Source organism: Rhipicephalus microplus, chromosome 9, assembly GCF_043290135.1.
Source record: "Rhipicephalus microplus isolate Deutch F79 chromosome 9, USDA_Rmic, whole genome shotgun sequence".
Classification (NCBI taxonomy): Eukaryota; Metazoa; Arthropoda; class Arachnida; order Ixodida; family Ixodidae; genus Rhipicephalus; species Rhipicephalus microplus.
The window spans coordinates 74,460,161-74,471,898 of NC_134708.1; the positions used below are offsets into that span (position 1 = coordinate 74,460,161).

The 11,738-nt window shown below is 45.4% G+C and overlaps 1 protein-coding gene across 1 annotated transcript; it reads left to right on the top strand.

Moving 5' to 3' along the window:
• The first annotated feature begins 1,758 nt into the window (after positions 1–1,758).
• Positions 1,759–11,202, top strand: LOC119163223 (putative serine carboxypeptidase CPVL). The gene is made up of 4 exons (XM_037415179.2): positions 1,759–2,002; positions 4,364–4,547; positions 6,148–6,475; positions 9,332–11,202. The coding sequence occupies exons 1-4, from the start codon at positions 1,899–1,901 to the stop codon at positions 10,207–10,209; spliced, it is 1,494 nt and encodes a 497-aa protein (XP_037271076.2). The 5' UTR covers positions 1,759–1,898; the 3' UTR covers positions 10,210–11,202.
• The last annotated feature ends 536 nt before the right edge of the window (positions 11,203–11,738 follow it).

Consider the following 11,738-nt stretch of genomic DNA (forward strand, 5'->3'; position numbering starts at 1 on the left):
GAGCCACTCTCATTCTAGTTAGACATTGGAGTATGACATGGGCTTTGAATGACAGTAGAAATATGCGAAGGGCTTTTGTCCGGAGGTTTGAGACATGCAGGGCCCACAATGAAAACGCACAGATCTGTTAAGTGAGTGAAACAACTTCATTGTCAATTCAGCATTAAGGAGGAGGGGCAGGAGAATTAAAGTGAGATTCTAGCGTGCTCGGGCATCCCGGAGCAGCAGCATACTCACGTCAAACTCGTGAGGGCACCGCTTTCGGCCGCTGGCGTTCCACGATGCCAAGCACGTACTGGACCACGTCTCTCTGGATGCCTGGCTCATAGTACATGATTTTGCTGCTGATTGCAGTTGACATCGCTTCTTGGTTACCCGGTGGTGGCAAAGAGTTCAAGAGGAGGTATCTTTGTGTAACTCGTGCCTTCTTGCAGTGTTGGCATATATCTGTGAAGTATACCTCCAGGCAGACGTGCTTTGCCCAAACGGGGGTCTATGGGGCTTGTACTTGCCACCGCCGTAGCGTGGCTGCTTCGCTGCGTGGTAGGTTTCGGTGAGGCGGTGGGCAGAGGCGTCAGCTCGTTCTGCACCACTGCAGAACGTTGCCGTAGATTGTGATGAAATACTCTTCGTCTTCGGCATCGGGTCGTTCCGATGCTGAGGAATGTGTTGACGAAGTCTCGCGGCCACTTAGCGCGTGTGCCTCCGTATCTGCCTCCTCGTTGCGGTTCGGGCCTGGGTCCAGCTCCCCAGCGTGCAAAGCGAACCACTGGACGGTAACGTTGGTTTCCGGTTTTGATATAGTTGAACATACTCTTGCGGTGGTTTCATGGACGTTGTTTTGTAGAGAAATTTACTATTGCCAGCTTTGAGTCACTGAGGACCATGCGGCAATCCGGGATCGCCAGTGCCCGTGCGATTGTAAACTTCTCGACTTGTGTGGGCAAGTCACAGATCTGTAGGTAACGACAGACTATGACTTCTGATCGGATAAATGAATAGTTTCTCCTACTTCATCTATGACTTCGTAGACAACTATACGAAGCACACTTGGTTCATTAGTTAAACGTCTGGGCTTTACAGCTTTTCCAAATTCTTGCCTTGGGAGAGCTCTCCAGGTACTTCTTATAGGCGGATTAACTACTACGGAGATGTGCGTACGCGGAGTCTCATATAGACAAAGCCAAATTAATCGAACTGGCAACTAGACCTTGAAAAGCAAGGAGGTCATTAGTTACTGTTTGCAACTGCACTGAACTAATTGTGACATAGACTGCAAGGAATTCAATTTGCCGAAAAATCAGCCTTTAATTCTGTCGATGAGATGACACCGGTGGTAAAGGTCAGTTCTCGTCTACTCGGCAGAGCAGGACTCGAGCACCATAGCCAATAGAACACCGCTGCAGTTTCAGTTCACGGTTATGGTTTTATAAACGGCAAAAAAAAAATGCGCCAGCGCGTGTGCAGAATAATATTTCTTCGAGCATTTTGCTTGGATAAACGGAAGCTTCGGTGGAGCACCCTTAGTACCAATGGCTTTTGTTCCTTACGTGCGATTGGCACACTGAATGTTTTAAGTGGCATTTTTTGGCATAGTTTCTGTTTTTTTAGAGTCGTATGTAGTCTGAACGTTCGCACAATACAACGATGAGCAACCGTTCTCCGAACCTCGAAAAACCTTCTTTGTATCCCGAACGCTAGCAAACGAACGATTATTGTTGTCGTGCACATATGCTATAGTCTACGCTTTTTTTAGCTCAAGTAGTAGCGGTGTTTTTCTAGACACCTGCGGCGCGCAATAAGTGCACCCGCCAGTTGTACTAAATAGGTGCAAGAGAAGCTCAGTGCAAATGAAAAATTTAATTCTAGAGTAGTGTTTCCCCATTGGGTAGATAAAAATGATGTTCTGCGGTTGCACAGCACTGTTCCTGATTTCAACTCTACTCTGGACATCATGTAAATCTGAAGAAAAAAAGTGGCACTATGAGTTCCTCCAGCAAAGGTAAGAAATGAAGTGCAGTGGCAATACAATCAATAATAATGAAACAAGCTTAAAGAGATAACAACTAATTACAACGTACCACTTTTGAGGTTTTTAGGTGTGCTCTGTTCTGGTATCACATAATCGACAGAAATTTCTCGAAGGCAGCGCAGATATGAGCAAGTTGCATCTCATACTGAGTTCACATATGGTAATAGCACCCTACGGCATGATATTTCTAGAATAGAGTGACGAGGCATACTGACAATAATGAGCTGCACTGACGTTTACTGGATTGTCCAAGTTACCACACTAAATTTAGGTGCGTGCTTCCCCTTCATTGAAACCCCTCATCAGCAATACATACCTATGGTAAATTTTCACCGCAGTCTTTGGCAAATGGTGGAAGATGCTAATATTGATGTTGTGTTGCTTTCTAAGGGTCTTCATTTTTTGTGAAATGTTCAAAGAGAAGTGTGTATTTTTATTCGAGTACGCTACGTTCAAATGCGACTTCTACTCGTGGAATTTTTTCTGTCTGTTATTACAGTAAAAATAATGGCTCATTGATGATCAATAGACGATCACTCGCACAGTTCAAGACTTACTTGTAACCCCACCCGAAAGTTGTATTGCATGTAGTGATAAGCACCAAATCTCCATCTACTGGTATGCAAAAACACACCCACAAAATGGTTCCCCCACACAACCGCACTCCACAGCTCCCAAATAAGAAAACAGCACATACAGCAGGAGAGGAGAGTTCTATATTACGGTCACACAATTCACTCCAGATCATGAACGGACGAAAACAGCGGTAATGTCTAAGTACGCGCCTTTCAGACTTGACTTGAAATTGACTGGTATGAGAAATTTGCAAAGTTTCATATGAAGGCAATGGTAGTTTTTTTAAAGAAAAGGAACCGAAAGTTGTAAGAAATGTGCATGCCTCAGTCAATTCTTAAATGCGCAAGAATTTCTGCATGACCGCCTCATGGCAACAGTGGCTAGGGTGTTTGGCTACTGACCTTGTATTTGCGGGTTCAATTCTGAACGTAGCGGTTCAATACGATGGAGGTGAGAGGGCAGAGATCCGTGTACTCTGCGATTTCAGTGCGTGTTAGAACAAACACCAGATGGTCAAAATTTCTGTAGCATTACACTATACGGCACCTTTCACAACAATATCGTGCTTTTGGGACGTAAAATTCTAAATATTGGGGCACAGCTCCTCTTCGCCTAAACGCGTAGCCGAGAGAAGAAGAGACGAGAACGAAAAGAAGGCGGTATCTCGCGAACAGTATAATAAACGGTGCTGTCCAATAGAAGTATACAAGCTGCAGTTGAGTGAGGATATTCTAGATGGCGCAGTAGCGCTACTCTCTAATTAGCTGCTGCTCGGGTTGTGCCTAGGTAGGCGGAGAGAGAGTGCCTCCCTCAGCCTCCTGGATAGTCGTCGTACGTGGTGGATCGTTGGTGGGACTTGGACGAAGCGGAGCGGCGGGCGCGTTGAAGTCGCTTGTGTTCGGCTTCCATATAGGCTCGTGTTTCGTCGGTGTTACCCACGTGCCGTCTGCATTCTCGAACGCGATCGGACGCATGGACGGACGGACAGACGCTTCGCATCCCTCATCATGATTCACTCCGTGGATATGCTGTGATTTTTTATTATAATTTCTGCAATGACGCAACTAGCAAGTCATGCGTCCGATTGTCCACCGCTCGTCCTCCACTTGATCATCATGATAAAGAAACCAATGATCAAAACAAAAAGATTTGTTGTGTCTGTTTAGAGCTGGGTATGAACACGGACCTGCACGTTCTCATTGGGGATGTCAACAACTGAGATGCTCCACATATTTATTGCAGGGCCGGATTCAAACCCTGCCCCATCAAGACCATGTATTTTATTTTACGCATTTTTTTATTATGACGGGGATCTTGTTATATGACCGAGTCACACATGTGGACGAACAAATGGCTCCGTAAGTCGGAGTAAAAATATGAATAAGAGCTTAAACTGTGTGGCTGCTGTCGGCCGGCACTTGCGTGTGGGTCACAAAGGTTAACGTCGGGATAATCCAATGAAGTCCCGACGAATACTAGATACATCACCTAGTTTGTACACTTCTTTATTTAGGCCCACAAACTCTCCCGAGAGAGTATAACTAATCCGCAAAGCTATTAACGCATAAAAACTTATCTGCGGCCAATAACGCCGTGCCCAAGAGAATACATGGTACTCTTTCTTTTTAGAATATATGTTTTGGTAGTGTTTAATGTCTGTGTATGTGTTAGTACATTCCCAATCGTGTACACATTTGCGCAACTTACCAAGAAGGTACGTCTGCAGCGTTTCACAAGCCGGCCCGTCTATTTCAGCGGAGACCTCCTGCTTCCCGCCACGAACGACAACATACCCAGGGAAGAGCTGAAGAAAATGAGAAACGCTAGCCGTGTGTGGCTGCCGTCCCCATGCGCAAAGTTAAAAGCGTATTCAGGATTTATTCCGGTGGACGACGACAAGAATTCCACCTACTTGTTCTTCTTGCATATCAAGTCGCAGGTAACATGCTTGTATACATAAACGAGCCCAATGACTTACCCCTGTATTCTAGAACGTCCCTTCACTCAACGCTTCACCTTCACTTTAGAAAGCCGATGGGAGCGCCGTCTCTGAGCACGGCAAATCACGGCATATCAGCAATAATCTGCTGCGATTCTTGAGTAGTGCAGCGTCATTTTCAGCCGAGCGGTGGCGCAGTGCTCAACTCTGTCGAGTGAAGGGTGTAAGTCGAGTCGAGGAGCGTTTGTGAATACGGTGGTTAGTATTAGAAGCACAGCACTTTTAGGCGTATGCATAGGCCGGCGAACGGGGAGCAGTTGACTCGATCGATGATGAATTGATATGTTGGGTTTAACGCCCCAAAACTAACATATGATCATAAATCAGGGCTGCGGAAATTTCAACTACCTGGGGTTCTTTCCCTTGCACCGATATCTGAGCACACAGGCCTACCGCATTTTTGCCTCAATAAAAAAAAGCAGCAGCCGGTGCCGGGATTTGATCCCGCGACCTGTGCAGCTGAGTAGCTTAGCCACTAGGCCACAACGGTGGAGCTGCAGTTGACTTGAGTTACCCCGTGCAATTTAGGTATAGTAAATTAAATATAGTTCACAGGAATGCTCACACAATTTTCACAATTATTAGTTGCACTCTTTTATTTATGTGTGAATAAACTTTTCCCAAGAACCAGCAGCTGCGCCTAATACGAATGAATGCAGTGGTGAATTACCATGTTCCCATACCATGACAGAGTATTCGCAACACTCTATTGCTGTGTCTCGGAAACAGTTGGCGGGAGCCTCACATTGCAATAATAGAAAATATGTGGACGCTACAATTGCATTATTACCGTCCCCAAGACATTCCGTTCTGTACGAAGTTGAAGCTGTGGTAACGCTACCCCGCGTATCATATATTCTATGTGTGAATTAATGTGCGCGAATGCACCCAACCATATCAGCTCAGGCGGACAGAAAAGGCGCCAGCCATCTTTCGTCATGTGAAATGACCATAGAATTGAGAGAAAAGGCGACCTCTTTTATTCGAATCTGGGGAACTTGAAAGGGAAGGGGCCATGTGCCACTCTGGTTGTAGATGCGTATTTTGGTCTATCAAGCACGGTCAGCGCTCCCTGCTTTGACAGGTTTGAACAAGTGGCTCTTACCTTTGTGCATGTCGTCTTCTCCCGGATCACATTGTCTTAGCAATAAATAATCAGCAATCTGATCATTCAAGATAGCATGCCTTTTAAGTCAACACATTGTTAAACAGTGCTAGGGGGACTGTATATTCTATTGATTAAACATCTAATCACAATCCGTGGCTTTCTAACCGTTTGCCTCGCTCTTCCCCACATATGGACAGCTACGCTCTTCAGCAGCAGTAGAGCTTTACTTCCTGAACATTCACGCAAAGTTTGTGCTATTGAAAATTACTCCATGTACAACAGTTTGCTCACAAAGTGCGCAGCTAAGTTTACTACTAGATTAACTGGCCCACTTGGCTACTGCGCCATGTTTAGGATTTTTTAGTGGTTTTTCTTTAGAGACACAAAGAAGAAGTTTTTTTCAGCCCATCCTTCATATTTCCGTTTGCACAGGTGAACTCAAAATTCAAGCCTCTTTTGGTGTGGATGCAAGGTGGACCCGGAATATCTGCGTTATTTGGCCAGTTTCTCGAAAACGGCCCTCTGGGGATAGATGCTACCGGAAATTTGTTCCGCAGAAGACCAGCTATTTTATCGGATTTCAACGTCGTGTACCTAGACACACCGGCAGGGTCGGGTTACAGCTTCGACACTACGGGAACTTACCCCTCCACGCTTGAGGAATCGTCAGTACACGCCATCCGATTTCTGAGGAGATTTATGCGAATTTTCCCCGAGTACCACAACAGGGAGTTCTTCCTCGCTGGAGAATCGTACGGAGGTAAATAATTATTTATGGTTTATTAACATTACATCAATAACACGGACACCCTCTTGAAGCTTTCAGCATTGTCGCCTCTACGAGGTTGCGTATGAAGTCCAAATCAGTATGTACCATTGCCCCACGCGTCGGATATATGTTCTATGGGCGAGTCATGGCATGCGAGAACGCCTAGGTATGCTTATCGAGTGGAGGGGAACTGCGCCGGCCATCTTTCGTAGCACGAGAGACCCAAAGAGAAACGTGTCGGAGATGGCGCTGTGTGGCTCCGGCAGCTAAAGCCTAGCACGCTCGACCAGCTGTGTTCACCCGCTGTGAAACGCGTATCTTTTGAGGGCAAAAGCAGATGACTCCTAACTCTGTACGTGTGCCCTCATCGTAAGTTGGCGTTGAAGCCATAAACACACGAAAGGTATGCGCTCATTGCTGCGAACGTGTTAGCAATCAGCAAGCTGATAGGTAAACACGTTCCTTCATATAACGTGGTAGTTAGTTGATACTGAAGACTCGGCGAGCAAAGCACTCATGAAGAATGCGTACTAGAGTTGAAAAGGGAATGTGCCTGTCAGCTCTGCTGGTCACCCGCATTTACAGAGTGGAATGGTTGAGAGTTTTTGTCTAGTCTTGTCTCTTTTTGTCTCAAGGTTTGTTCAGCCCCTTCGTTATTTTAGTGATTTCTTTAACGAGTTGTGCGAACTAGTGAAACATTGCCAGCAGCGTCTTCCCAGCAGTTATGGTTGGACAGCTGCTTCAAGGGCTTGATCAATATTGGCGATGATCTAGTCGCAGTTTTAATTCAAACCGAGGCTTCGGTCTGAGGCTGCAGGTGAGGCTGATAGATTTTAGCGGTTCCTCCGGTATACCCGCACGTATCATGGTAGTTGACAGACAGGCGAGCGTTTAAGTGGAATCAAGAATATTGCCTGTCGTGGTTATCTCGTTATTATTCACCAAAAAAGTAGATTCCGTGAGGCCATTCTTGAAAATACACATGATCATTCCACTGAACCCGGAGCACTGGCACTTGGCAACCTCGCATTGCGGGTCATTGCAGAGACATGGAAGACAATTTTGTCAGAAGATATTTCGCCACGCTGAGGTCATTCTCGATTGAGTTTGTCTATGGGAACGCGAAGATTATTCAGGCCCCGGTTCACGAGGAAGCAATAGAAAGGCAGTAACATGGCATCATTTGGCAGTATCGCAGGTAATCAATACGCTTTCTAATTTGTACAGATAGAGCCCGCGATGGCAGTTTAGTGCACAGTGATGCATTAGATGAGCGAATGGACAGGGAAATTTTATCATGCAGAAGAAGCTTCTCGAAGAGGAAGACATAACGGTATGGTAAACACAGATGGCATCCTTAACTTTCTTCGGACAGTCTTGCCGGCCCCTTGATGTCGACGACTGTCATGATTGGATTACTTGGCATTTCCAGCCAAATTTTTATGGGACCATAGGCGAGCCGTTGGCTTTTGATTTTTGTGGCATTAAGAAATGCCCCTGAACAATCTATGTGTGCCTCTGTAAGGGTAGTCAAAGCTGATTACGAGGTTGCCACTGCTCATCATGGTGACAAGATGTCTGTGGCTGCCAGGCTTGAAGCGTATGTCAAAGCATTCTTTGCATGCTTCAGTGCGGCGTGACTCTCTCTTTTGGCCGTGGACCTGGAGAACAAATCACATAGAGAAGAGACTAAAGTTGACGAGGTTTCTGGAATCGCAATTTCTTGTGGAGATGGTCGTTCACTCAAGTCTGGCCAGTCACCAACGACAGCACGAGGTTTCGTGATGAGAGTAAATTTTCTTGTGTTGGATGCCGTGTCGAGCAAAAGACAAATCCCAACATGCAAACGAAAAAACTGTTTATTCGACTAGCAGTAGCATCGGACGAGCTATCTGACGCAACGCTCGTCTGAGGTAGCGAAGTTATTATGATGATCCTTCAAGCTTGGCAGCTTCGTTTTGTAGCCACCGCCGTTGACGTAATCTCCAATGACGGTGAGGTGGCACTGTCACATATCGGGGTCGTTGAGGAGCGTGCTGCATTGTGACGCCGGGATAGAAGGTGACAAACATGATACTACGCCCATCAATGTGCAAAGCGTCTCGCCACACTCTATTTTACTAATGCCTGATCTGACTCACCGGAGAAAGGGGGCGGTTGCGCTCGTAATACTAAACCTAGTCCCATGCCTGACTGCAAACGTTACGCTAAAAGCGCGCGCTGTGCATTTTGCGTGCATGAAAGCATGTGTATGTAGAAGCTTGTGTTTCTTCGCTAAGGCACCTCGCATGTTAGACAGGACACGAGGTGTTTTCGCAAATTGTTTCAGCACGCGTAAAAACACGAGGCAGAGGTAATAGTGACGTATTGCAATGACAATGTGTCTATAATTTAGGCACTTGGAAAACAATTATACCTCCAATTGTACTGGTCGACCAAGATAATCAAAGTTTACATAATTAAACATCACAAACTACTTATTGTCTTTTTGACAAATGTAACCACCGTTGTGGTGGTAGTAAATTAGATGAATTACCTCACACATTCACTTCCATAACTTTAGAGTTACCCAGAGAGTACTTTAGACGTTCAGAACAGTACACATTGTGCCTTCACGTATCTATAGTGTTAATATACGTCACTGCACTGAGTAGTAGCGAGTTATCAGAAAACACATTCAGCTCAGCAAGAACAGGTGTTTCTGATTATAGCAGTTGATTGCAGCATGTAAGATGAGTGTTGATTACTCTGAAATTGTGCACTAGAATATAAAGATTTCTGCTCTCGTAGGTAGATATTTTAAGGGGAAAATAAGAACGCGTTTTCTGTTTCTTTTTTTTTTTGCAGCAAGGTCAGCAATTGGGTTGGCGCACAGAGTGCTATCAAGACCAACGGATCTGCCTTGCCGTTTGAAGGGTGTGATGCTGGGTGTGGGATTTGTTTTCCCGCTGTTACAGATCATCAACTCGGCTGATTATCTCTACTTTTCGGGCCTCTTAGACGATCGTGGTCGCACTAAGTTTGCAGACAGATTTAAGCAGATCCAACAGCTCGTCGATGAACAGAAGCTTGTTGAAGCCGCGAAGTTGCTGAGTCAAACGGTCCTCAACATGCATCCCGCCGAACATAAATGCTTGTTCGTGGAGCTGACTGGCTTCCAGAGTCACGCAAACATCATAAGGGATCGAATATCCAGAAGGTTTGAGACGTATATGTCGTATGCAAACAGTACGGAATTTAAAAAGATCATTCACGTTTCGCCTACCAGATCTCTGGATGCCACAAGGCTTGAAGTTGCTATGACTTTAATGGAGAAGGACTTCTTCGTCGACAAGACATCAACGTTGGTTCACGTGCTCAACAGTGTTCCTGTGCTTTTTTACACAGCGCAGCTGGACGCCGTATTCCCGTCGGTCAACATGGAACGTTCATTTTGGAACTTGAATTGGAGGGGCACTGACGCGTTCCAGGCAGCTCCTCGGAAACGCTGGTACCACGTAGTAAATGGCCGTAAAGAGCTTATGGGCTACCAGAAGATTGCAGACACCGTTATGTATACCACCTTACTTGTCACTGGTCATCTAGTTTCATTCGATCAATCGGAGATGGTCATCGACCTGTACCACCGGTTCTCAAAGTTTACTGACAAGTTACCTATGGATGTACCCGGCCAGAAATGTGGCAACAGCAGCTTGCCCTGCTGGCCTGTTAGCGTTGTTATATAAGTCTTTTTATCACAGGAAACATAAATGTTTACAACTTCCTCCAAACTGGATGAGGTTGTCTTGGGTACAATAAAAAATCATCTGCGTTTTCTGAACTTAGCAATAGACGTAACACAATATGCTAACACAATGATATGGGTGGTGAACACTACCATGGCTTAACACAGTAATGTTGGTGGTGAACACCACCTAAGAGAACTTACACTGTTCGCCCCTGTATCACCTTCCTCAATGCAGGCTAGCAAGCCGGACAATCCAGCTGCTAAACCTCCCTTCCTTTCCTTGCGTTTTTTATCTCCCTCCCTTTTTCTTCTCTCTCTCTCTCTCTCAGCTCCCAACAATCACATGGTTGACGCCCACACAGATGCATTGTTCATGGCATAAACCATGATGATCAAAAGCTAATGCGGTCGCCACCATTCTCCCGATGGTGCATTTCCCAAACACCAGCATATCCGCTAGAGCCTCATTTCTGATCACGTACCACGTCCCCGTTCTGGCACCAAGCGGAAAATACAATAGAAACATAACGCACTCGTCCAGTCGTTTTTCGGGCCCCTGTCATAGTTCGCGCTCTTACAGCTTCCTGAATGTGTGTCAACGCGCCAAGCTGCAAGCATTGCTAAGAACCTTAAAAATTTCCTACAATACTCGATTATACCAGGACAAACTTAATTGATATTCTAGTTGCCACGGAGGAAATGTGGCGACAGAATGTGCTGCCAAATTAAATGCGAAAGAGAGATGAGAGATTATTCATTTCGCCTTCCCATTAAAGGACTGCTGCAACACTTTTTCAAGGTGGTCGGAAAACGGTTCTGATTGGTAGTCGAGGCTCCTGAAAGTGTGTGGACCAAACGTTATAGCGCAGCATGTGCTATGAAGTTTTCTCTATTGTCTCGCTGGCCGCACGGCTATAAATCATTAGCGATAGTCAACATTGTTAGACAACTCAAGGACACCAGCATGCTGGAAATAAAAGTTCATATCGTCGCTTCTGTTGTTTGTCTAGAGCGCAACAAACGTATGCACTAATAACGAGCAAAATATAACTTCTTTATAGAACGATCTCTGTGCATGCAAGTCTCATCATAACAAAAAAAAGGGAAGAAATGTTTAATCGGGCACTGTTACGTGTGCCAACAGATCTTTGTGTTCCTCCTATAGTTTTAAAATCGTAAAACTGAGTGAACCATACGTCCGGCAATTTTAGCCGAAGTCAGATATTACACAGTGAAACTTAGGCTTCAGTGAACTGTAGGAATAGTACGAAGCCTATAATTTTGAGGCAAGACGGATACAGAGTGCAGAGAAAGAAGAAAATGATGGTGTCACTGCCGGTTAAATCGGTGTTTCGTTGCGAAGTGTGGTTGTAGTGCCAATCAACAAAGCTAAAAAAGTTAGACAACAGGAAAGAAGTGCGCCTTTCCTGTCGTTTTACTTTCTCAAACGGTTATTTTAAGCTACAACAAAAGTTTGTAAGGAAAACAATCTCACTTGTAGGTGCCATCACGTGACGGGTTCTTCTC